General features: G+C 41.8%; 1 protein-coding gene across 2 annotated transcripts in view; it reads left to right on the forward strand.

Annotated features, from left to right (window-relative positions):
- ANTXR2 (ANTXR cell adhesion molecule 2) overlaps nt 1–27,372 on the forward strand; it is a 166,700-nt gene that overhangs the window by 75,723 nt on the left and 63,605 nt on the right. The window contains exons 11-16 of one of the 2 annotated variants that reach the window (XM_074993747.1): nt 4,732–4,810; nt 12,081–12,176; nt 17,478–17,519; nt 19,447–19,542; nt 22,247–22,414; nt 23,241–23,321. In XM_074993747.1, the coding sequence (XP_074849848.1) occupies nt 4,732–4,810; nt 12,081–12,176; nt 17,478–17,519; nt 19,447–19,542; nt 22,247–22,414; nt 23,241–23,321 (562 nt within the window). The remainder of the gene's footprint in view (nt 1–4,731; nt 4,811–12,080; nt 12,177–17,477; nt 17,520–19,446; nt 19,543–22,246; nt 22,415–23,240; nt 23,322–27,372) is intronic. The other variant, XM_074993748.1, reaches the window with a different exon arrangement.

Here is a 27,372-nt window from a genome sequence, read left to right on the forward strand (position 1 = left end):
GCCCCATCTAGGTTGAGTTTCCCTAGTTTACTCATAAGAAGGTCATGTGATACTGTATCAAATGCTTTATTAAAGTCTAGGTATGCCACATCTGCCACTTCCCCTTTATCCACGAGACTTGTTATTCTATTAAAAAAGCTGTCAGGTTGGTTTGACGTGATTTGTTCCTGACAAATCCATGCTGACCCTTATCTATTACCTATAATAAATAAGGGGGATAGTCATTGTAATAGGGTAGGGCAAAGTCTAACGGTGATAGTCTTTAGGGTGGGATTTTCAAAGGAAGTTAGTAGAATAGAATTGGGTACCTAATTCCCAATTCAGTGTGTTCATGAGGCAGTCTCTTTGCTCATGTATTATTGCAACAGCTGAGTTCATCTGTGGTGTTTGAGCTAACAATACCTTCCTTCCAATTGGTCTGCAAGTTACACCTGTTTGTTGTGGAGTAGGAAGGAATGTTGGTGTATGGTATGCGGGAGTCTGGGAGCAGAACAGAGGAGATTGGCATGGGAGGTATCCCTGTGGACTGGGAAATGGTCGAGGAGGTGCTTTTATTGCTTGATATTTATAGGCATTGCTCATGTCTAGGAGCCCTATTCAATGAGGATTCTAATAAAATAATTCAATATTTATGTCCCTCTAGTTAGGTCAAAGTTTGTAAGGTAGGTGCAATTATAAACATAAATAAAAAAAAAAGAGTTAAGCATTATCAAACATTGTAGATACACCTGAAAAGATGACCACAGCTCTAAAAAGTCAGTTGCTCATACAATTTCTGATGTGTTTTTATTTTTCAGTAGGCCAGCTGAAAAAATTAGAAGCTGAATATATAACTTAGCTTTCAGTTACTAGGGTTGAATATGTCTTTATTCCATCACTGAGGCATTTTTTTCTCTTGCTGTCGTGTATGTCTTGGACTGACACTAGCACACTGAACAAATCAATTCACTTCCAGAAAGTACAGACTATGCTCTAAGAAAACACACAAAATTTTGGTAGGAAGGAAAAAGTTCGCAAGTCCCAGAAGTGAGGGAAGAAAAAAAAAAGAATCAAAAGGAATTCTGGGCTCAGATCCAAATTTTGAAAGTAAGGTCTACAGGAAAATCAAGCAACTGAAAACATTTTGAATCTTTCACCCAGAAATCTGTAGAATGCGGTAAAATTCATAATCACAGGCATCCTTGCAGTCTACTTGCCGAATCCAGGGAATCTCAATTCTTGCTTAGTCAAAACTCATGTTGATCTCCGTGGGAATTTTGCCCATGAAAGGACTGCGGGATTTGTTTTTAAAAAATTGTAAGTGGGGAGTTGAAAGATCTACAAAAGTAACAAATTTCTAACGTCACTGGAGATCGAAATATTATTTTGGTGGGTATATTATAGCACAGGTTCTCTAACATTAAAGTCCTATTATGTTACATTTACAACTTAAAAGTATATGGAGTGCCAGTTTTGGAACTTATATTATTGTAGCTGCATACTAATACTTTTTGTGTTGCTATACCTTAAACCGACCTGCCTATCCTCTACTGGAACATGTAGCACAGTTTGAGAAATATTGCTATATTATTCATTTTGTGGGTGACTCCTTGGTCCAGGTGCAGTCAGTGGAAGTTTTGTTATTGTCTTAAGTGGAGTCAGGACATCACCTTCTCTTAGGCAGTGTCTAGACTAGCCCCCAACTTTGAAGGTGGTATGGTAATTAAGGTGTTGGGAGATTACCAATGAAGTGCCTATGCAATACTTATCTCCCCCGCAGCAACTTTGAAATGCTGGCTTGCGTGTAGCCACGGGTCGGCTGTGGGTACTTTGAAGTGCCTGCTTTACTTCAAAGTCCTGGGACTTTGAAGAAGTGTAGGCATTTCGAAGTACCCGCGGCTGACCCATGGCTACACTCAAGCTGGCACTTCGAAGTGTGACGCTTCGAAGTTGCCCCGGGGGAGATTTAGCCTACTGAAGTGCTGCATATGCACCTCAGCACTTCGTTAGTAATCTCCCAATACTGTAATTACCATACCCCCTTCGCAGTTCGGAGCTAGTCTAGACACAGCCGTAGAGTATTAAACCAATCTAATAGCTTGACTGTTTGAAGGTTCCTGAACCCATTCTGTTCTGTTATGGAGGTATATTGTATTTAAAAGCAAGCCAAACAAAATTTCACAGCAGGTCTAGTACAAACTTCTCCTTTAAGTATGTCAGTATTTGAAATAGATGGTGAACACCAGACATTGTTATGGGCATCAGGTTACCTCACAGTATTCTAGCCTAGTGTCTTAGGTAGTCACAAATCAGCCACCATCTCATTTCAACAGAATTCTCCTCAGTTTTGTGAATGTTCGTGTGAGAAGATGCCAAAGTCAGTCTTAGGATAATGAATTAAACAGATTCACTCACTCTAGCGATGTGGACTTGATCTCTGCTGACTGGCCTATGATCTTGAGTTAGGTTGATGAGACTTCCTCTGTCTAAAATTCTGTCATTGACAAACACTGTCAGTAGTGCCTCAGATAGAGCACCAAAATAAATTAAAACTTATTTCATCCCCCTCCCCACCCATAGTAAGAAGGACAATATTTATACAGGGCTGTGTGTTATCAAACTGCTGTACAAAAATTAACTAATTAATCTGCATACCCACCTGGGTGAGGTAGGTATGATATATGCTGTTAGCCCTGTTTTGTTGCTGCTGGATAAAATGCTCGGGGTGAAATGGCTTGCCCAAGGTCGCAAGCCGCAGCTTTGGTTAGCATTTACGACATTACAGCTACGTCTACACTATCCCATTTCGATGGTTACTAATGAAGTGCTGAAATATATATTCAGCGCCTCATTAGAATGCCAGCAGCTATGGCACTTCGAAATTACCGCAGCTTGTCCACACGGGGGTCCTTTTCGAAAGGACCCCAGCAACTTCGAAATCCCCTTATTCCTATTGCCATTAAATATTCCTTTTATTTAATGTGAAGAAGGATTCTTTCAAAGATGGGGTTTCCTTTCGAAAGAAGCTCTTTTGAAATTAGAATATGCAAATGGCTGTCAAATATGCAAATTTATATCATTTGCATTTTTGATTTACCTCATTTGTATAACTTTTTCGAAAGATGAATGCAAATATAGACACACCCTAAGAGATTTACTTCATTAATGCTTGGAAAATGCTTTGAGACCAATGGAGAGTCAACTGCAAAAAGGAAAAACATTCACGAATTAATAATCATTTTAAGTACTACTACCAAAAAGGTTGCTAAATGTTGAAGAGGCAAATTGTCTGTTACACTCATGAAACAAAACAGAAGTTAATACTCTTTTATGGGTGTAAATAAGAGCAAAATTTGCTCTGAAGTCTGTGTATTTTATGGGGTATAAATTGCGCTTTAAATAGACAAACAGATAAAAAAAAAAATGAAACATGGTGTTCCAGGAGGGATTAACTTTTCTCTTTGTGTCTATGCTCAGTTAAAAATTCACAAGTCAAAAACGTCTTCCCTGTGCTGTTGCATACGAGGGGGATACATGCAAATATTGGGTTGATTCTGTTCTTCATTACATCTCTGCAGTTCAAGTGGGCTTTGGATCAGGGGAATGGAGAGCAAAATTTGTCCGTGTGTTTTAATGTTACAGCTGCCATTTAGGATGAATAAGCCTCAAAAGACACAGGGAGCGCTACCTCTGTAAGATGAGGACGTGGGCTGCCACCTAGGAGAAATTTATGTGCCTCCCAGGTGATTAACAGAGCACCCACAGCTGCGCGTAACCGGCAGCATAGCATGTGCTTCTGTTGGTGGTGTACATCCACACAGTCTTGGATTACAGAACAAAATTTATTCTGCTCGTGGATGCTCAGATAAACATCCAGAGTTTCTCTGATCACCTGTCAGAAATTTGGGCCAGGTTTCAATATAGCACCACATAAACACTTCACTTTAAATATGTGCCATTCATCAGAACGTTTAGGGATGGTCTACACTGCCATTTTTACTATTCTGTAGCTGTCTCACTTAGGGATCCAAGCAAACCAGCAGTCATGTAGCACTGTAAAGACAAACATAATAATTTATTTGGTGATGAGCTTTCGTGGGACAGACCGTCTTCTTCAGATCTGTAAATTCTGATGAAAGTAAACTGGCACAATGAGAATTTAGTAGAATTTAACAGAAAGAAATAGAAAAAAATGAAATGAAAACTGACAGGTCAGCTACATAGGACAGAAGGGAGGGGGTTAAAGGGTGGAGAAGAGGGGGAAGAAAGTTACTTACTGCAAGTGTCTGTTAAGTTTCCTGACTTGCCTGACATCACTGTTCGCTTCAGCCTATGTGTGTGTTTAAGTGTACTCATGTGCTTGACTGATTAGTCAGGGTTTTGTCTCTATATATTTATCCAAAGCTTAACCAAATTCATATTTGATATTGAAATCAAATTGGAAATCCTGCTTAGAAATCCTCATAGGCTTTCTAATGAAATGCCTTGTGTATTCTCTGGTGCCAGTTAACTGAACTTGCCAGTTACCAAATTCTGGATAACTCAGCTTTTACTGTATAAATGGTCAGGACTATCTATAAACAATGACACAACATTTTAGCTTAAGAGCGATCCATATCTTGGCTCCCATTCTCCATGTTTTCTGCTTTATTTTAACTGAGTTTGACTGGAGCAAGATTCCTAATTAATGTACATATGCTGGAATTCACACCTATTTGGCTTTTTTTTTTTTTTTTTACTTTCACTTTCCAGGACTCTAGAAGTTTTGGTGAGTTTGAACGAAGGACAGTCTTTGATCTCCAGCTCATTAACAATTACTGCTTCAGAATGTGTAAGTCAACAACTGACAGCATTTCATATAGATGTTGAAATTGCACGGCTTGCCATTTTATCCTTGCGTAACTTTTTGTATGTGACAATCTCAAGATCTGTGCTAGCCTATTAATAATGAATATAATATTAATAATGTGTGAAAAGCTGTGAGCACAAGTGCATATGTACACCTAGGTAAGCACAAGTGTATATATCTTCTAAATCCTCATGTCGTGAAATACTTATTTATGTTCTTTTTATTTTTGTGCAAACAAGCAAACTTCACTGAGTGTATGTGCTGAGCAGTGTCTCACCTGATCTGTAGGTAGGCTTTCCATATACACACACACCTCTTCAAGGACCTTTTTATTTTCAAAAGACAAAACTGATTGCAAGCAGAAAATGAAGCAAACCTCATGATCACTGTGGCATTCCACAAATACATATTGACTGTGTCTACACTATCGCCCTACTTTGAAGGGTGCATGGTAAGTAGGGTGTTGGGAGTTTATTAATGAAGTGCTGCCATGCATATGCAGCACTTCATTAAGCAAACTCTCCCCCGCGGCAACTTTGGTTTGAACTTTGAACTTCGAAGTACTGGCTCGCATCAAGTAAGTCAGTAAATTTTGAGGAGTAAAGGGACTTGAAAGTACCGGCGGGTGAGCTGCAGCACTTCAAAGTTGCCGCGGGAGGGAATTTGCTTAATGAAGTGCTGCATATGCACCGCAGCACTTCATTAATAAACTCCCAATTCCCTACTTACCATCCGCCCTTCGAAGTAGGGATGTAGTGAAGACAAGCCTATTGACAGTTATCCAATATGCATCTGTCTGCACTTGTGTCTGAATATTTAGGGGCTTGTCTATATTAGAAAAGTTAATTTCAAGTCCGTATAGTTAAATAGGTGATACCCCCATTGTAGATGCACTTAAACCGATTTAATCCTTGTTTAGCTTATATTAGTAAATTACTAAATTAAATAAAACTGATTTAGCTGAGAGTTAAACTGGTCTAAGTGCATCTATATTAAATGAGAAGTACCACTACTACCAGTAGTATTATATATATATAAAAAAGTTAAAAATCTTCCTATAACTTGGTTAAAAATCTTCTTCTTTTCTCTGAGTTTAGACATCAAACAGTACAAAAATGTGAGCTTTCTCTTATGGTGAGGGCAAATGAGAAGTTTCACAAATGCAGAAAAGAAACTAATATCCCAAAATAATGACAAACAAATCTGGCAGAATTACTAATTCAGCCCATTTTCCATCATCCCTAGTCATCCTGTTTCTGGTTTAGAATCTCTAAATTTGGCACAGCTTTTTGGCTTTGTGCGTTATATGCACAGTAAGATTAGTATTAAAGAAATTTAAGTCTTTTTAGGCATCAACTAGTTCCTTGAAAAGATGGTGAGTGATTTTTGGCTCGTTAAGCAAGTATTTTATTTTAAATCCAACTTTTTTTTAAAAGTTTCACTAGAATAAACATCTAAGAATACTGCTTGAATAGAAATGTACTAACCCACACTCTTGATAACACAGAAAGCAGCCTTTCGTGACTTCCCAAAAGACTCAAGGGGGCGGTAACTGGCATTGAGGGGTCTTGGAATGGTAGAGGCACTAACTGGGATGGGAGGGGGGAAGGCTGCGTGGGCACTAGGATTTTGGGAGAGCAGTGAGTGTCACTTAGAGGATGGTGGGGGTGTGGAAGGAGTGGTAACTGGCATTGATGGTGTGTGTGTGTATATGTGGAGGAGGTTAACTGAACTAGATGGGGCAAGCTCAGGATGGGGCCATTGAGTGTCAGAGGGGGTGCTGGTGCTGGAGGACGACTAACTGAAAGTGGGGAGTGGGAGGCACAGTGTGTGTCATGGGGAGAGGCAGCAAGAGGGGCGTGCTGTGTGTGTGGGAGGTGGAAAGGAGCAGCAGGAGGCACGCACTGTGGGGGGGGAAGAGGTAGTGATGGGCAGGGAACGTGTGCAGTGCCGGATGGAGTCAGGCTCCAGAGTGGGGAAGTCGGGGCACAGTAGTGTGGGGAAGGGGTAGACAAGCTTCCCCAGTTCCTGGCAGCTGCAGTGCCAGTATCCCCTAGAGCAGCTGAAGCCAGTTGGTTTCCTCTGCCAGCCACACTAGCTGTTCTTCCGGTATGCTCAGTGGGGAGGGTTTTAGCAGCTGCTCTGGTAACTGGACTTCTAGGGTGCAGTCATCTGTGCTGCCTGGACACTGCCAGGTTGCCTTTGTGACTGGACTTTCTGGTCAAGTGCAGGACACCCAGCAGCCCTAAATCTGTACCTCTTTCTGTGCAGGAAGAGAGTTACCATATTTAGCATTATGCTCAAGTTCCAGCTAACAGACAGGACATCTTTGACACTAGAGCGTGATTAACAGGTTATCCTCAGCTCCTGACATTGACTGTCAGTAAAGAGCTTCCATCCCTTTCCACCACCATTGCTTCCGGTTTGCTAACGACTTCAGCAACTGTGGCAGACAGACCTTGGCAGAGAGCTATTTTTGGGGATATAGTCAGGGAAATGTCCCTCCCCTCCTGGCAGTCTCCCTCTCTGCATTCCCTGCTTGACAGCTAAGGAACATGTGCTTCCAGTATATACAGTGCATAGGATTTTCCCACAGCTATGCATTGTTATATGCTAAACATAGTAGCACACATTAATCAGTCTGCTGCTGCAGCTCTGAGGCCTTTGGATGACTTCCCCAACCCTTTCAGGACCAGCTTTCACTAAAAATAGAGTTGTGACAGAGGAGCTAGTTAGGGTACAATTGCAGTGTCAATTATGGATTAAGGGTGCTGAACTACACATCACCCCCATCCTTGTCTGTGCCCCTCACTTCCTGCTAGAGAGGGGGTCAGAAGCTGGGACCCTCCATGCAGGTCAGATGGCCAGGACCTGGCATGTGGGGCCCAGCAACAGATTCCCCTGGGTAGGCACAGACACTGTGGCTGAGCAGGGTGTGTGGTTTGTGGCTGAGTGAGGTCAGCTGTGGGCCCAGCAGCCAGGACCCCCAGTGACATGGGTGTGGAGCCATGATGCCCAGAACCTGGGGTGCTGCGGCCTGACTTTGTTACCCATGTACAGTTGTCCACTGACCCAATTAACATTGGTGCCAGTTTATAGCGTAGATGGGTGGTATGAAGCTTGAGGTTGTACAGATGGAAACTGAACACTTTAGGCTAGCTATGGAAGATTCATTATGGTTTCATCCGCCTTAGAAATTATAACAATATTTTAACTAGGACTGGAGAAAAGTAGGGTGGAGTCAGGTCTCTTGGTGATATGCTGTGTTTATTTTGTAGGCAGCTTTCATGTAGGGTAAGAGATTTTGGAGTCATTTGTAACAGGACCAAATATTTTCACAAAGTTTGTGCCCTTTAAAAAAGGCCTGTACTCTGACTTTACTTTCAGGTCTGCAAACGTATGAGACTGTGCTGTGCTATTCAGGGGGTGCATCTACACAAGGAACTAACTTGGAAGTTAACTTCAAAGTTAGGCACGACTTCACAATAACCAGCAGAGAGTTGACACACATTTTCCCTTACTTCAAAGTTATGGAGTAGTGCCTTACTTGGAAGTTTAACTTCAGAGTAGGGTGTGTATAGACGCTCAACTTCAAGGGTGCTTACTTCTAAGTTGTACTTTGAAGTAAGTAGCTTCTAAGTTATTTTTGTAGTGCAGACACAGCTTTGGTGTGCAGGCATGCCCAGCTCCTGTTGAAATCTGTCGGTGTTATGAGCAAACAAAGGGCAGAATTAGCCATTTGTGTTTTGTTGAAGGGAGAGAAAAGGAATATAAATTACATTCATGTCAAGCAAAATAGAGATGAATTCGCAAGGAACCTGGTCACTCTGTACTTTCCCTGACCCTACTCTTTAACCTAGAATGGGAAGGGGTCTGAAGAGGTCATGAGGTCCAGTCCCCTGCACTCAGAGTAGCACCAAGCACCATCTAGATCAGGCTTATTGTTCACAGGGAATTAACCTGGAGAAGCCAAGCTCATTTTTTTCAACCCTTTTAAAATGTGAATATGAATTTTTTTTTTGGGTAGATGGGGGAGGTGGGGTTGATGTCAGCACCAGCTCCGCTTTTAGGTTTTGGTGTAGGGAGTTTGAATGGTGTTATGATTGAACCAGCTCAGCAAATGTAAATCAGGCTGGGAACACTAATGAATCCATTATAAGGTGTGGCCCGTTTCCATTTTCAGCTGATGTCACAGTTTTGTGGACAGTGACGCAACGTTGAGTTAGTGACCTAAGGGTGCTGATGGATGCTCTATCATGACACAACATTTACCACTCTTCCCTTTTTCTTCAAACTGTCAGAGGTGTGATTGGGCTGAAACTGTGAATTTACCCTGGCCACATACAAGTCTTAATGCTGGCAGTGCAAACAAAATTAAAAACTACTTTAGAAAATCAATACATACCAAATCATTTTATTACACTTCTCCAGTTCGAGCATTTTGTTTCTCTGCGGTGAACGGTTTCAAGCAGCAGGAGCAGAATAACTAGAGAAGTGAACTGACAGGAAATCCGGCTCCACTTCTGCTCATCCATTTCCTCTTTTCTTTGTAAACCCACACGTTGTGCACTGTGCAATGAAGGATGGACCAAAGAAGCAGAGCTGTTTGTTTCCATAGTAGCAGATGGGCAACTGCATAGAAACTGGGTTGCTGATTGAAGGCTGAGCTAATTCTAAGGCAGAGCAGCTGATGGCTAACCTGGTTCAAGAGAATTAGTTAAGTTACAGCCCCCCAGGCAAACTGAAGTTGCTGCAGAGGAAGAAAGAAAACAAAAAAGGTGCTGCAGAGAGGCCATAGGTAGTAGTTGTTTATGATATCATCTTACATGACCACCTCATAATTACACACAATGAGTCATCATTTGAGTACAGCTTGAGTCTCCTCATTTATACCAGCTTCTCACAAAAAAAAGAGAAAAAGAAAAAGCCTGTAGCTAATGAGCTTTCATGGTAAGACCCATGAAATAATTAAATAAAATTGTGAAATTTTAAGGTGCTACAGGACTGCTTGTTTTTTTGTTTTTGTTTGTTTGGTGAGGCTATAGATTAACATGGCTACCCCTCTGAGACTATTTACCATAGCTGCTCACAAGTGTCACTTCTCTGACTTGAGTACAATGACTCTTACCTTACTTTGGCATGGGATGTGGATCAGACTGTATCTTTTGTTGTTGTTCTTACATGAAATGCGAACAGGTCTCCTTCCCACATACCTCACCATTCTTTTCCCACTAATTTTATTCCTGATTTACATGCTGTGGAGCACACTGCACATAGGATTAAGGAAAAAAAAGTGTGTATAGAGGATGTGGGTTTGGGGCTTTTAGCCTCTGGGCCACTGCTTTTTCCGCATCCTCCCTTAAAAAGAAGGTTCCAGGTGCAGTCTAAGCCTTTGTAAGAGTCACCTTTCATGCTTATCATTAGAAACCATATTACTGAAAGCAGCAAAATGGGCTGACTGTTAACTCAACAGAGGCTGAGCACCATCCATCTCTGTGTGCCTCTGATAGCTTGGCTCCTTATGAGCCTCATGGCAGTCAGTCTGTGCCTAAATGGGACACAGTTTAGCCATCAGACATCTTACATTGGTCTGACTCTGTTTAAGACCTTGTGAGACTAAGTTTAAAGGTATCTGTTGAAAGAGACAAGATGGGTGAGGTAATAACTTTTATTGGACCAGCTGTCCTAGCTTCTTAAATTTCTGCCTGTCCCTTTGGGTTAGGAGGAATCTTCTAGTTACCCTATAACTGTCTATGCCAGCTTCTTTGCACCTTCCTCTCCAGCAAGGGGTAACTGGCACCATCAGAGATGTCATCCTGAACTTAATTAGACCACCAGTCAGCACCAGTCTGACAATTTCTATTTTTTTTTCACCCTCTGCAGGCCAATTTGAGCATTCAGACTTCAAGACTATAATTAAATCTTTATTTTTAGAATACCAAACACAATGGCCGTGTCTACACTAGCCAAAAACTTCGAAATGGCCATGCAAATGGCCATTTTGAAGTTTACTAATGAAGTGCTGAAATGCATATTCAGTGCCTCATTAGCATGCGGGCGGCCGTGGCACTTCGAAATTGACATGGCTCGCCGCCGCGCGGCTCGTCCAGATGGGACTCCTTTTTGAAAGGACCCTAGCTACTTCGAAGTCCCCTTATTCCTATGAGCAGATGGGAATAAGGGGACTTCGAAGTAGGCGGGGTCCTTTCGAAAAGGAGCCACGCAGCGGCGAGCCGTATCAATTTTGAAGTGCTGCGACCGCCCACATGCTAACGAGGCACTGAATATGTATTTCAGTGCTTCATTAGTAAACTTCGAAATGGCCATTTGCGTGGCCATTTTGAAGTTTTTGGCTAGTGTAGATGTAGCCAATGGTATGGGAACCCTATATACCCCTGTAGAACTCTACTTGCCTATTCTTGTTCCTATCAGAGGCTACAGACTGAACTGAAGATCAGCTTTCCTTAGGTAGCTCTTAATGTAATCCTTTCAAGTCATTAGGTATACCTGTGCTGGTGACCATTTTTTCCCCTCCATATTAGGCCTGGTTCTCCTCTCACTTAACACCAGTTTCACATCAGTATAAATCCATTGACTTTGTGGAGTTACTCCTGACTTATACTGGAGCAGATCAGAGGAGGATCAGGCTTGTTCTCTTCAAAGTGTGACTCTTGCAGTGATGGTGGATGAGGAGTCTTGAAGATTGGTGCATGTACGTGCATTTTGAAAGCTCTTCCAAGTTCAGTGGCCTATCATATTCTACATTGATGCTGTGTCCAGACCTTTAAAAGGATCTTGAGATATTGAGTCTAGTCCCCTGCAATGCACCAAACTAAGAATACATAAGGAATTGGAAGACTTATAGAGTACCTTTTAATCTCCCTTCTGCCCTGCCCCCCTTCTCCCCTGCCCAATCATTCACTTTATTGTACATCTTCTTTCAAGAATCCTGGTTCACCAAGTGCATTTCCCAGCTCACAAAAGAGGAGGAAACCAAATGTGGAAGGTATCAGAGGACCACACTAGGGGTGGATCTGGCCCAGAGTGCGCCTGATCCTATAGGCTTCATAAAGAGTTTTGTCTGAGTAAGATCTGCAGAAAGGGGTACTGGCAAATACGAATCCTCTGTATGTGAATCAGTATGTAACCATGTTGGGGTGGGGGGCAGTGGAAGACAAGAAATGTTCATTAATGAGATAGTCATTGGACCATGTTAACAATTTCTGTCTTTTCCTTTCTTGTTTCTCCATAGTCTAATGGCATAGCTGCTCTTATTGCCATTCTTGTGCTGCTGCTTTTGGCGGCTATTGGTCTTTTATGGTGGTTCTGGCCTCTTTGTTGCAAAGTGGTAAGTAAAAAAAAAAAAACTTAAGTGGCTGATTTGGACATGACCTACAATCGTACCAAACTCTTGTTGGGAAGTAGATTAAGTTCCATATATATACCTTGAAAACAAGTACAGTTGAACCTCTCAAGTCTGGCACCCTCATGACCTGTCCCATGCTGAGCCAGATAAGTTTCTGAACCGGGGAGGTCAGTGCAGAATGCATTGGGTGCAGGGGGTAATGCAGCACGTCCAGGCTTTGGGCCCAAAGTGGCCCCGTGCCTTGGGTCCCCACTGTCAGCCCCTTCTCCGCCACCCAACATCCCAGCCATTGGTCCTAGCTCCCATCCACCAGCCCCTTTACCGTTGCTACCCAGGGTCATAGCTGCCAGCAGCAGGTCTCAGCTGCTGATTTCTCTGCAGCTGGGATCTCAGCCGCCATCCCACACCTGTGCTCCACCTCACCTCTTTCTGCCTCTTCCCATGAATGCACCCCATTTCATGCTCTTCCTCCTCCTCCTCCTCCTCCTCCTGAACGCCGCACATCACCTGATGTGCAACGCTCTGGGAGGGCAGGGGAAGGAGATTTTAAGTGTGGGTCTGGGGGCAGGGGAGGGAACTTGGTGCGAGTTTTTTTCTGTGAGCGCTCCAGTCCCAGAGCACCCAGGGAATCACTGTGCTTGTTGGACCATGGATGCTACAGGATGACAAAATCCTGGACTAGAAACCTGTACAAGAGCAGCACAACTTCTGTATAGAATGGATTAATGGATGAGTATATGTCATATGTGACATAGGTTGGGGGTGTCTTTATCAGTGGTATAGTGAAAGCCGCAGAACAGTTCAGTTTAATAACAGTGAAGTAACTGTTCTTCAAAGCACCTGTTGCTTTGACAGAAACCAAAGACCAGGTGAGCCAGGGTAGAAAAACGGGTGTGTCTCATTTTGGCTTTTACTTGAGTGAGCAGATGTCGTATTTCTGTGGAATCTTTGACAAAACTTTCCCTCTGTTGTTTGAAAGTTGCAGGCCATAATGACATGCAGATGCTAATCTGAAATCAGAAACTATTTTAAAAGCACTAGCACTAAATTTGGTATTTGTGCGCCATTAGGGTCTCTCATTTTGCAAATCATCTATTCGCTTTTTAATCCCATGCAAAAAATAAAATTGTTATCCTGTCTATATTACATCTACTTTCATCTGAATAATGAACATGCTTTATCCTTCTAGTAGCCATCTCCTCCCCTCACCTAATTTGAGAATTTGAGATTGGTTGATTTTTATTATCTGTTCAGCTACAAACCTGAGACTGTGATGAGGTGGCATTTTCTGCCAACCTAGCACTGTATTCTGTCCACTCAGTTTGTCACAAGGAAGATCTCCTAGGAATTGGGGTAGTGAAATATCCCGCCTCATCCCAAACACTCCAAGGCTGTTACTGAAGTCCTTGAGGATGCAGTAGTTCTTATGGTTAACAGAAAGCAGGCTGTGAGGGTTAGAGGACCTTAAAATCATCATGGAAATATGGGACCTCAGCCTTCTATGGATCCCCCAGTGTTTTGTGATTTCCAAAAGCAGAGCCAGTGGCCCTTTTCAAATGGGAAAAAACCGTCCCCTATCCCAGCCTTTACAGGATGATCCCAAGACATCTCCAGGAGGATACCTTTATGTTGTGTTCTTCAGATGTTAAAGCCAGGAAGGACCAGCATGACCTTCTTAATCTGATGTCCTGCAGGCTGCAGGCCTGAGACCCTCACCCACTGACTCCTGTAACAGACCCCAACCTCTAGCTGAGGTACTGAAGTCCTCAAATGATGGGGATGCCCCACTACCCAAGAATCTGCCCCCTTTCCTAACAGCAGCCTGGAGCTCCCTTTCCTTGTTGCCACAAGCTCCATCCCCCTGTGCCCCCCTAAGCACAGGCAGGCAGTGCTCATCTCCTGGCCCCTATGCACAGGCACACTGTGCCACACCCTCCCCCCCACAACCATCAGCACCATCTCCACCCCCAAGCACTGGCCAGTGGGGAAGGGCAAACAGGGAAGGGGTTTTGGTGGGGGACCACGGGCAAAGTCAGGCTGGCTTTTTGGAGCAGCATGGCCTTTCCCAGCCTATACAATGTACTGCCCATTTGCTTCATCATTGGCAGGAGTCAGATCTCAAAATGTTAGTTGATCTGCAGTCTATGTAAGTACCAGGCATTTATGTGATTTTTTTTTTGATTTTTTTTTATTTTAAGGGACTTCACTGCTGACAGTTCTTTCAGTCTTCCTTGAATATCAGAACATATGATTGTATCAAACTGGCTTCAGGCTCTAGTGCTGACATTTCCTAATGCCCACATCACTGGAACATTTGAAAAGTGTTAATGAGTGGATCAAAAGGACTGTTGCCTGAAGCAACTAACTTTTTTTAAAAAAAAAAGAAAAAAAAAGAAATCGGCTCTCCTCCAAACTCAAGTCTTCATTCTTTGTAAATGAGATGCAGTCCTCCCTGATGATAAAACCAAACAAAACAAAATTGGAGACAAATCAAATTGCACATATGGTTAATAAGTCAGAGAAGCATTCTTTAGAACCATCAGTATTGCATTTTACTGACGTGAATGAAGAAAAAAAATTACAGGCAACCTTGTCTTTTAATATCTGCAAATTCTCATGCTGCATATGAATAATTTACTTCAAATTTGCCTAAGTTCCCTAGACTGGATTTTAAAATTGCATTTAATAATGGTTTCCCAGTGAACTTTGCTTTACAAATCAAACAGGACTAAGTTGTATGTGTGTGTATGGAGCCTGTTGAAACATAAGGATGGGAGCATTTCCATACCACTTCTGTCAACAGGGCCAAATATCTGCTACTCAAAGCATATTATTTTCTCTCACCATCGTGTCACTTAATGGAGGGGTAAATTTAAAACAAGTTTCATTTTTTGAAGTGGCTAGAACTGCAGCTCATTAAACCACTGCCTAATTTTAATTATACTTTTTCCTACAACTCCATTGAGTTTAGCAGCGCCGTTTTAGCACTGGATCCCATATCCGTTATGTCAGTGAAAAGGCTCCCACTGACTTATGGGTTTGCAAAGCTCATTAAAGTTGTCATGAATCTTTTCCTTGATTTCAGTGGGTTTTAGAATAGGTCCCTGTTTTGGATTCAAATTTTCTTGGTCAAATCTTGGTCCCATTAGACTTAGGAGAGTCTCAAGTGTATAAGAAAGGGTTGACAGGGTTGTTATGAATTATTGTTGATAAATATTTTATAGGGCCATAACTTTTGTGGTGTTGCATTTTACTAGCATTAGAAAGGACTGAGCTCTGAAAGGCTTAGAATATATCAGGCAAATAGAGAAATTTAAGGTAATGGAAAAAGTGAAAGGAGAAAGAGGGATGAGAGTAGAAACAAATAAGATAATGTGAAGAAGAGTCTGATCCTTGGATAGAATTCAGTCCTTCTCCATACCTAGGCATACCTTCAGGTGCCTTTACAAATATTTTTGCAGGTCTGATTTACAAGCCCTGTGCTTCAAGTTCACTGTCTATAAAGTGGGCCTAAGAGTTCTAGTTTACCTTGTAGGGATGTCATGTGGATTAACTAGCTAATGCTTGCAAAGTGCTCTGAGAACCCAAGAACAGTGCACTACAGATCCTTCATTTATTAACCCTTAAGTAAAAAGCTTAGGAGGGAAAAATCTTCTGACACACCTTTGCAAGCACCAAAAGTCTGTAATTTATTCTCCTACCTGTTGAAGGTTTCAAGAACTAATGAACCAGTTTAATCTTTTAATTCAGAGGTATACGGTAAATATGTTCCCATTTATACCTTGCATTCACTTTTAACTATGCTCATTTTTAATATCATTCAGCTATGTGATGCCCAAATTTATTTTAGAAGTAAACTGTTTTGGCAGTATTATCTGAGATGTCAGTGGTGGCATCCAAGTTACTTTTTTCAAGACTGAAACAAAAATTCTCCTACAGATGATGCCATGATTCCACTCGCTTGATATTCGGAGGCACTCATGAAAATAATGAATATACTGGAATTAAAGTCAGGAATTGAGATAAGATAATACACTGCACAAATAAATTTGAGAGGCTTTTCATGTAGCAGTCTCTTTATGTGCTTTAATCACAACTGCATTGTACCAATGTGCAAAATAATCACAGTCTTAGTGTTGATGGAGGATTTCTTTTTTCATATTTGTACTCAGGCACAGAAAATCATGACTTTGGATAGACAAAATATTTCTTCTCTTTTAGCTTGGCAAAAGAGTAAGCCCAACTGTAGTCTGCTAAATGCAGTCCTGTTTCTGTTTTGCATAAAGCTGCGGCTTTAATTTTTGCCCTCCTCCAGTAAATACAGTGATGCATTTTTTTCTGTTTAATGGCTTGGTGAGGATTTTGATGTGAGTAGCAGGGCAACTCTCAGAAGTTCATGTGATGCCTGTGGATAAGAGATCCGAAAGAAAGTTGAAGGAGCTCAAGTGATGTACATCTATTTTTTATTTTCTTTTGCATATTAAATTAAAGACTAAGCTAAAATAAGGTTAGCACTACTTCATGTAGAGCAACTAGAGGGCTTTTACTACCAACATGTGCTCTCCTTCCTGTTCTTTACAAGTTGACAAATTGTTAAATTTATGTGCCAGACACCTAGTGAATGTCTGTAAATTAGAAATGAACCTCCTTAATAGGAGGGATCATTTTCCAGTAGCGATGTAAGAACCTTTATGAATGTAGCTACACGATATTGTTTGCATTCCACACTGACCACCATGAAGGAGATCCATTTCCAAATTATAGGTACGAAAGGTGAAAGCTGCAGAAATAAATTGGATGGGTGAGTAGTTTAAAAGCCTAGAGATGATCTTGAGGTTCTGGAAGGCATTTCATAGTTTGTCACTGGGCCAAAAATTCTCCCAATTCATGGCATGAGAAGGCTGGTTTATAGTTAGGCAAGTCCTGAGATAGACTTTTGGGCTGCCTTTTGCTGATGCTGTTTGACACCGTAGGATTTCATCTCTGGATCTTAGAATGACTGAACCTCATCCAGTTAGTAAGTAAATGGAAAGACACATTTTTTTTCCCATCGCATGCCTGTGTATAAATTGATTTTATTTTATATAGAGAGACAGTGTCAAGTTCCATGCACACCTGGTAATCAGTAGTCCGGGGAGTTGCAATGACAGTCACCAGTTTGTGAAGAAACATTGGTGATTCATAGTAGAATGGTTAACAATTAAAGATAGTCTGTAAGGTGTGGTAAGTCACTTACAGCTCTCTGACTGTTGTCACTCATGCATGTCTTTGTATTGTTTTTAGGTCATCATCGATCCGCCACCACCACCGCCACCTCCAAAAGAGGTATAGTTGAGGGGGGCCTGGGGGAACTGGGGAGAGATGAAAGCATGGGTCGGTGTGAGATTAGGATGGCTCCATTCTCCCTTCCTGTTGGATTGCTGAGATTTGTGGAAGAAGAGCCTGTGCACTTAGTATCTGCAGGAGCAGTGTGCTCCACTTGGGAATTTCTTTCTGAGGACCTTATTAAATCTGTGGAAGTAGGATGGAGAAGGGGAGAGCAAAGTGGGTTTCAGGAGAGCCGCACTTAGAGACTAGCCTTCTATTCCTGTGGCTATCGTCAGCTTCATAGGAGCAAGATCCACTCCTGGGAGCAGACAGGGTATAAAGAAACAGATCTCGCCTTAGGCTAAGTTCTACACTAGAGTGATCGGTTGACACAAGTTACTCTCAGAAGATATCTTCCTACAAAACTTCTGGACAGATCACGGCCAGATTGCCAAGTGAGTTGAAAGAACGATCTGCTCTGTTGACAGAGAGTGACCGGACTGCCCACCTGCTCTCTTGACAGAGTGGCCAACTGGCAGCACAGCAGACAGGGCTGCCCGGTGCACCGGAGGCCCTGTCTGTGAACAGATGACTCCCCAGAACATCCGAACCAGCTTTGTGTTGACGGAATCTGTTGACAGAGGCATTCTGCCTCATGGGGGAGCGGCTGAACACTGTCAACAGCAGTTCTGTCAATTTACTGTTGACAGAACGCCATGGGAATGTGGATGCTCTGTGGGTTTTGTCGAAAAAACACCAGTTTTGTCCACAAAACTCTCTAAGGTAGACGTAGCCATAGCGAGCACCTTAGAGAATAGCTGGTGGAATGTCCTTGGGCTGGTATCTGTGTTGGAGTGATGGGCAGGAAAGCCAGGAGGGCTGCCCCTAAAATTGACAGAATGAATCCAATAATTTTAACCATTTGATGTCTGTTCTAAAGCTACAATTGGCAAAAAAGTGTGCTACGAGGGTGCCCTTCTGTCCGTGGAGACCACCACTGTTCTCAGTGTGACTTAGTATACATGCAGCTTTAGAGAAGCTTTGTGGAATGACTGCAACCTTCTGTGCTCTATATAGCAGACTGGGTCACTCAGTAGTGGGGAAGTGGGTGTTCGAGGAGGATCACTAGTGGGTCTGCACACAGGTCTGGATTCAGACAAGCATAGAAGTGTCAGTTCAAGCACGTTGGGCCACAGCCTAGGATCACTTGGTCCAAACTTCCAATGGAAGACCCAGTAGAATGTCTGCTACCCAACCTTTCTCCTCCACTACGCTCTGCAAATATATTGCAATCAGTCTCCTGCAGGTTTCAAATATTCTGTCCCACTGTCCTTTGGCTGTTGGACTGGATTTTGTACAGGGAGCAAAGCCATTTTATGGGTGCAGGCCTCTGTGGTTTGGTCTCTGGCTCATAACGTAGGTGCTGGAACTAGGGAGACGGGGGATTGCTGCATCCCCACGTTTGAAGGGGTTCCGTGATATTCAGGGTTTACATTTTAGTTCAGTGGCTCTCACTACCCCAGCTATAAACAATTTTTTCCAGCACCCCACCTCCTTAAGTACAGTACATTTTTAAAAGAAGGAGACAGTGTTAATGATTTTTTTTTCTCTGTGGGTTTTGTTTGTTCTCGTTACTGGAAAGGGCGATAATGGGGCAAATGAGCTCTTGTTAGTGGAAAGTCTAGTTATTAAATGGCTTGAGAACTCTGGTCACAGTTTGTGTCACTTCCTAGGTTTACCAGCGATGTTCTCCCATGTGCAAAAACACATTTCTGAGAGTGACCAGATAGCATGAAAAATAATAAAAACCGCTAGGCATGAGTGCCTTTAAAATCTGTTGCTGTCACACTAGAACTCTGTGAATAGTAATCAAAGCATGTGCTAGAACAGAACTTTGTGTAAAAAGAAGTCTTCTTTTTAAAAATGACTTTGTCTTTATGGACAGGAAGAAGTAGAAGAGCCCTTGCCTACTAAAAAATGGCCAACAGTGGATGCTTCCTACTATGGAGGACGAGGAGTGGGAGGAATTAAAAGAATGGAGGTTTGTATTCTGGAAAGAGAAACACCTATGCATGAAAATATGAGTTTTCTGAAGCTCAAGTTGATGGCAACAAAGTGGGCTGGAAATATAATTGTGTCATATTCACTTGCTCCCCACCAGCATCCTAAATTTTTTATCCTTTGAAAGAATTCTAAATGTATCTCTGTAGATGACGAAAGAACTGATTGCACTAGTTCCATTTGATCTGAACTCTAAATAGATGCTAAAAGGGATGCTGATTCCATCAAGCTAATGAGGAGCAGAGTGAGAGCCTTTTTGAGTGTTTTGGAAGAAATTGCAGTGTAACATAAGTATTCCAACTGTGGGCCAGCCAAATGCACTGACAATGGTGACATTAAGGAGAGGCTTGATCCGCGAAGAACACACAGCTACAACAGTGCCTGTCTTTGAGAGAGACATGATAGCACCATGTTAATTAAAGCAGAATGAAAAATGTGCATCCTTATGGGTATGTCCTTATGTCACATTTGATAGTTAAGTCAGCCTCTATGGAATTTACAAGGCAGTTTTCTTGTGCATTTTAACTAGATTTAAAAAAAACAAAAAAAAAACCCCAAAAAACTATCAATATCTAATAGCTGTATTGAGTAAACCACAGCTAATCATAACTGGGCCCAGTCCTTCCATGAGTGCTCCTGAATTCAGCCCTAAATGATTAGTTTAGAGAAATGTAGGTGGAAGAAACGTTTTATGTACCACCTTTTAAATCCAAGTTATCTTAGGGGGCTTTACAGAGTGGTGAATTGGACTCCAGAGTGTGGACCTGGATTTCCAACTGGGATTCTGTGGAGTCTTCAAAGAAGGTCTTGCATGATCTTATCAATAAATTGTGCAAATACAACTTAGATGGGGCTACTGTAAGGCGGGTGCATAACTGGCTGGATAGCCCTTCTCAGAGAGCAGTTATTAACGATTCACAGTCATGCTGGAAGAGTATAACAAGTGGGGTTCCACTGGGGTCCATTTTGGGACCAGTTCTATTCAATATCTTCATCAGTGATTTAGATATTGGCATAGAGAGTACAATCAGTAAATTTGTAGATGATACCAAGGTGGGAGGGGTTGAAACTGCTTTGGAGGATAGGGTCAGAATTCAAAATGATCTGGACGAACTGGAGAAATGGTCTGAGGTAAATAGGATGAAATTTAATGCAAAGTACTCCACATAAGTAGGAATAATCAGTTTCACACATACAGAATGGGAAACGACTGTCTAGCAAGGAGTACTGCAGAAGGAGATCTGGGGGTTATAGTGGACCACAAGCTAAATATGAGTCAACAGTGTGACACTGCTGCAAAAAAAGGCAAACATAATTCTGGGATGCATTAACAAGAGCGTTGTATTATCAAGATCTGAGAAGTCATTCTTCTGCTCTGCTCAGCACTGATTACGTGCAGTTAGAGTATAGTGTCCAGTTTTGGGCACCACGTTTCAAGAAAGATGTGGAGAGATTGGAGAAGGTCCAGAGAAGAGCAACAAGAATGATTAAAGTACAAGAGAATGTGAGTGATGAGGGAAGACTGAAAGAATTGGGCTTGTTTAGTTTAGATTAGAGAAGAGAAGACATAGAAGGGCACATGAGAGCAGTTTACAAGTACCTAAAAGTGTGTTACAAGGAGGGAGAAAAATTGTTCTTCTTGGCCTATGAGGATAGGACAAGGAAAAGTGGGCGAAAACTGCAGCAAGGGAGGTTTAGGCTAGACATTAGGAAAAGCTTCCTAACAGTCAGGGTGGTTAAACACTGGACTAAGTTGCTTAGGGAGGTCGTGGAATCTCCATCACTGGAGATATTTAAGAGCAGGTTAGATAGACATCTCTTAGGGATGGTCCAGATGGTAGTTGGTCCTGCTGAGAGAACAGTGAACTAAACTCATTGACTTCTTGAGGTCCTTCCAGTTCTAGTGTTGTATGATTCTTTGATTAAGGCTGCAGAGTTTAAATGAAAATGTTTTGAAAATGGGGCATTTTACTATTCAATAGGAATCCAACACCTAATGTAAGCTAAATACATATTGACTGTGATTAAGGACAGTGAGAAGTCCTGTGGCACCTTATAGATTAACAGAATTTTTAGCACATAAGCTTTTGTGGGCAATGAGCTGCTTTGTTAGATGCATCGTGGGTTTTTGCCCATGACTGCTTATGCTCCAATAAATCTGTGGACCAGATTTTTAAAATTATAAGCCCTACATCTTTTGGAACCTAAATACTTTTAAAAAAATATGGCAAATTTTTTGTTGCTGTGTCATCTCATAACAGCCTGCGACAGACTTAATTTTTTATTTCAGATTTGTCTTGTCAAACTCCACAAATTTCAGGTTCTCCTCAGTGAAGCTGCTTTATTTAGCTATCAGAGTTAGGGTAGCTTTGTACCTTTTAATAAGGGAAGATTTCCAAAATTTCCAGTGGCATGGCTGTATTTTACTATATGGTACACCCTTCATTTAATATTTTGGTTTTTTTTTTTGTTTCTGCTGTTGAGAATTAACAAATTATATTTCAAGAGATACATAGGAGAGGTGGTCAAAATTGGGAAAAATGTTCATGGAAATTTTAATGAATTTTACTTCTCTTTCTCCCTTCCCATCAAAAAACCTGGAAATGGAGTTTTTTTTACCCATTTGTATAATTTAGCACACGTTGCATATTCACATTAACAACATACACTTTCATATTGTTTAGGTTCGTTGGGGTGATAAGGGATCTACAGAAGAAGGAGCTAGATTAGAAAAAGCCAAAAATGCTGTGGTGAAACTGCCAGAAGAACCAGAAGACCCCGTTCAACCCAGACCTCCTAGACCCAAGCCTACCTCACAAGCTCCTCAGGAAAAGTGGTACACTCCAATTAAGGTAATCTTTTAATGAATATAATTTTGCTGTCTCTTTGTATCAAAGGCCAGATTTATGCAACCCTTACTCATACAAAATAGTACCCACTTCTCAAATATTCCCATTCACGTAACTAGAACTATTGTTGGAGTAAGGTGCTACTCACAGTGATTAGGGATGGCATTATGTGGCCCTAACTTTTACACTTCAATACTCTGGAGCGGATTCTGATGTCCTTACTCTCAATGAATTATTCCTTGCTCAACGAGTACTGAAATCAATGGGACTACTCTTAGAAATAAGGTACTACCAATAGGAGAGTGTCAGCTCATACCCTTTCTGGAGGTATTTGCTCTATCTATTTCTCACTCATTTAACGCTTGGTGGAGCAGCCACATAGTCATTTGTCACTGGTCAGTTTTTTCCCATGTGGTGGGATTTATGCCTATGCTGTCCTCGTCATGCACCATTCGTCAGTCGCTGCTGTGAGGGGATTGACCGCATGCAGACTTTCACCAGTGTAGTTAGACTGGGTGCCAATCTTATTTTGGTTTCCAGCTGGCTTATTTCAGTTTAGCATAAGCCTGTTCCTAACTGATTGCTCTAAAGCGAGCTGATCCTGGTTTAAACCAAAACAGAGGCATCCACACAGATTGTTGCGCTCACTTAATTGCACCTGTATCAAAACAAACCTCAAGTTAAACCTGTCCAACTCTGCATGGAGAAAAGCCTCTGGCTCAGTCAGCTACCTGGAAGGCCACCTAAAATAGCAGCTCTCTCGATATGAGTATGTCCCTGTTAGTTGCCCTATGCTGTAACACTCAATCAACCTGCTCTCTTGCAACAGGGTCGGCTTGATGCACTGTGGGCTCTGCTGCGACGGCAATATGACCGGGTGTCTCTGATGCGACCACAGCAAGGAGATGAGGTTTGTGAGCGTGTGCATTTAATGGGGGGAGGTGCTGATTTTGTTTCATGGCCCTCTCTGGTGTTTTGATTAAATTAAGCCTCTAACTATAACTCAGATTGAACGTTACTAACGCACTCCTCCTGGCTAATGGAAGTTATACATTTGCTTTACAATATCAGATTCTTTCTTTTAAGGATGGGAACAGTTAGGTTTGTAATTCGGCAAGTCAGTTCCTGGCAGCTGCTTCTTATGGCACCCTCTAGGATACTCCTACAACAGGTTATATTCTTAATGACGTACATTTGTATTTCATGTATTGGGTCTTTATAAACTGGTTAAGTGAACAGTCTTCATGTCCTTAACTCTGATTTTAAAGCCAAGAAAAACGCTGAACAGAGCAACAGTCATTTAAAATTAGTGCCGCTAAAGAGATGCATCACCAGCCAAAAAAATCCAGCAGACCCTTGGTGTGCTGGAGCTGTTAATTACAATGAAGAATACTGTAAGTACTTTGTCTGTCTCAAATTACACGGTGGAAGGGCATCGGTCCCCATACTTGTTACATGGGTGATTGATTTCTGGTCTCAGTGTCCTACTGGGAGTGTCAGAAATCCAGTGTCCTTGAATGCCATCTTTTGTGCTGGAATCTTTCAAATATTTAAAATCTCATAGAGCCATTCAGCTCCTTTTTGGCTACAAAGCTGAGGAGGAGGCCCAGAGCAAGTTATTCCAGCTAAGTGCAACAATAATTTACACTCGATAAAGTTGCTCTGGTGCACCTGTTGGAGGATATTCAGTGCATGGTGGTTTTTCTTTCTTTTTTGTGAATCTGTGTGTTACTAGCTAAAGCACACCTCTGTTGGAGCTGTGCCAGCAGATTTGCAGATCCATTGAAATCTCTGGACCCACTAATTCAGACATGGGCAGCATTTGGCACCGAAATGTTGTATATTCCAGAAATAGTCTCCGTTTGAAGAAAATAAATATCCTTTTATTATGTCAGCTTTTATTGCTGCATACAATACAAACATGCTGCTTACCATTAATTTCACACCTCTTTTCTTTTAGCTTTAATTTGCCATTGTTTTGTCAACTTTCTTCCTCAGTGGTTCACTGACTTCATAGAGCTCTCCTTTAGTAGTTGATTTTAGTGCAAGAGTAGAATATTGTGTAAACTTATGTGGTAAAACTTGTATAATATGTGTCCTTGATGCAGAGTACAACCGTGCAACCTGCCTGTTGTTTAATACAAACCCATTTATTGTGCACCGTTGTCAGTACGTTACTGATTTATTAATGTTGCTCACAACATTGGGGGGATGTAAAGAATAGCATGCATTGAGGTTTTTCCAGAAGCAGACCAGGTTCAGACCCTGCATCCTTCCTTGTTCCAGAGAGGAAATAATCTGCTCTGGACCTTATCCAGCAGCAGATTATTTCACCAATCACCAGGAAGGTGACCAGATAGCAAGTGTAAAAAATTGAAAGAGGGTTGAGGGTAGGGATAGGAGGTGCTTGTGTAAGACAAAGCCCTGAATACCAGGATTGACCCTTTGAAATCAGGACATCTGGCCACCTTAGCCAATTGGTTCTGGTTTTGTGTGCGGACTGGCACAAAAAGGAAGTGGAAAGGAGTCAAGACTTTGCTACTTCCCTACTCTTCCTTCCTGTCAGTGTGTGACAAGAAGTAGGTGTTCCAAGAAGGCTGCTCCCTTCTTTGCATTGCCACTTCAACAGGTAGTTCTCACAGGGGAGAAAAGGGGAGGGACTTAAATCCTCTTATTTTCTGCACAGGTGCCCAGGACAAGACTCCATGTTGTCCTAATTTGATGAGCACCTTATAAATGCCTCTACATAAAACATTGTATTGTGACATTGATGTGTGGCACTTTCCAGGGAAATAAAGCTGACAGGTTCTCATGCTGGGGCTTCATAGCTTAAATTACTTGTTAAAGTAAAGGTTGACCAAGGATTTGGTGTAAATTCTGCACTAGCAGAAGATCTGCTGCAGTGGATGTGAGAACTCTGCAATGCATTGAAGGTGAGGATGAATATGATAGAGAAGACTAACAAAATAATTTATTAGGTGGTGAGTTTTCCTGGGACAGACCCACTTCTTCAGACCATAGTCATTTAACAGACAACTACCTAACATTAAAAGTATTTACAGATACTTAACAATTATTTACACTATAAAAGGAGGCAGCTAAGCTAACTAACAAAGAGACAATAGAGTGCTCCAAAAACCAGCAGCACAGCAAAAAGGAACTGGGGGGTGTGGATCTGGCAGTGCATTTATTGGTCTGAAGAAGTGGGTCTGTTCCAGGAAAGCTCACCACTTAACAAATTATTTTGTTAGTCTTTAAAGTGCTACTGGACTGCCTTTTTTGATAGAATATATACTAACACAGCTATCTCTCTGTTACTATGATAGAGAAGGAAACTGAAAGCCAGTGTAGCACAGCCCCCAACTCAAACCATTGCAATGCATTATTAAAGACCTACAACCTATCCTTAATCAGGATGCCGCACTCCAGAAGGCCTGTTCTCTCCTACAGGCAACCTCCCAACCTTATGAGGATTCTCACCCACAACCACAGTCTATACTTCAGGAACACCAGTCCTGGAACTTTTCCTTGCAACAAAGCCCACTGCCAGCTTTGTCCACATATCTATTCTGGAGATACCATCAGTGGACCTAAGAAGGTTATTCACAGAATCACGGGCACATTCTCATGTTCCTCAGCTAGCATTATATATGCCATCATGTGCCAACAATGCCCAGATGCTTTGTATATTGGACAGCCTTCACACTCTCTTTGACAAAGAGTTAATGGGCACAAAACAGACATAAAAACAGTCCTGATCCACAAACCTGTGGAATGGGCCATTCTGTTAATGACTTAAAAGTCTGCATCTTACTGCAGAGGAATTTTCACAACAGTCTTGAGAAAGAGGCTGCCGAACTCTCTTATATTCAGTTTGACATATTAACATGTGGTTTGAACCGGGATGGGAATTTTCTGAGTCACTAGAGGGGCTCCTTTGCATACTTGGCTTAATCTAATTCTTGACTCCCCCACCCCCTTTCTGCCCCTCTACTCTCTGATTTGCTCACCTTGATAATTTTTTTCAGATTTGTCAACCTTGATTACTATTTTTGGTTCTCTGTGCCTTAAATATTGAGTCTGTTCTGGTATGGCTATAGTCTGAAGAAGTGGGTCTGTCCCACGAAGGCCCACCTAATAAATCATTTTGTTGAAGTGCTACGCGACTGCTTTTTTGTTCTGGTGGAGATTGTAATGCTGGAGGTGCTATGTTTGAAACAGTGTGAAGAGAAAGACAGTTTTGGCAGTGTACGTTAGAAGAGTGCAACATGAAAATTAGGGAAGTCAGAAGCAAGAGGTTGCTGCAGTCAAAGGCCGGGACATGGACCAGTTTTGTTTGCTCAGGCCTGGATGTTATAGGATGGATTTTGGAAATATTCTAAAGGAAGAAATGGCAAGAGTTATCTGGAGTGGAGGCAGAGAGTGGTGGTGAAACGAATAAAAAGTGAGAGAGAGGAAAGCAGGCGGTAAGGGATATTTTTGTAACAGTTTTGTACATTAGCATTTTCAATATATTTATTATTAGATATGGTAAAGATATCTGCCATATATTAATCAAGACAGTGGGCTAGGTAAATGCAGTGTGAGAGAATAGAGGCTCTGATAAAATGGAGATTGAACAGGTTGAAATTACATGCAACTTTATTGTCAAAGTTGTTTGTGGTTTTGCAGATGTCAAGATTGGGCATTTGTAAGCCTTTGTGGACACAGAAATGAACAATTTTCAGAACCAGCAGGAACCGAGACTTCTGTTTGATATGAATTTGGGAAGGCAATGACCAAGCATCCTGCTTTACAAGGAACAAGAGTTTGGAAAAGATGTAGCTGCATTTCAGGTGCTTGAGAGAGGGCATTCATAATTCTGGATGAAGCATAAAATACAGATATTGTCCTTAGGGTGTGACCTGTGGCAACATAAGAACACAACTTTGGTCTGGCAAACAGCGTGTTTTATACTCTGA

This window comes from Carettochelys insculpta, chromosome 4 (assembly GCF_033958435.1).
Source record: "Carettochelys insculpta isolate YL-2023 chromosome 4, ASM3395843v1, whole genome shotgun sequence".
Lineage (NCBI taxonomy): Eukaryota > Metazoa > Chordata > Testudines > Carettochelyidae > Carettochelys > Carettochelys insculpta.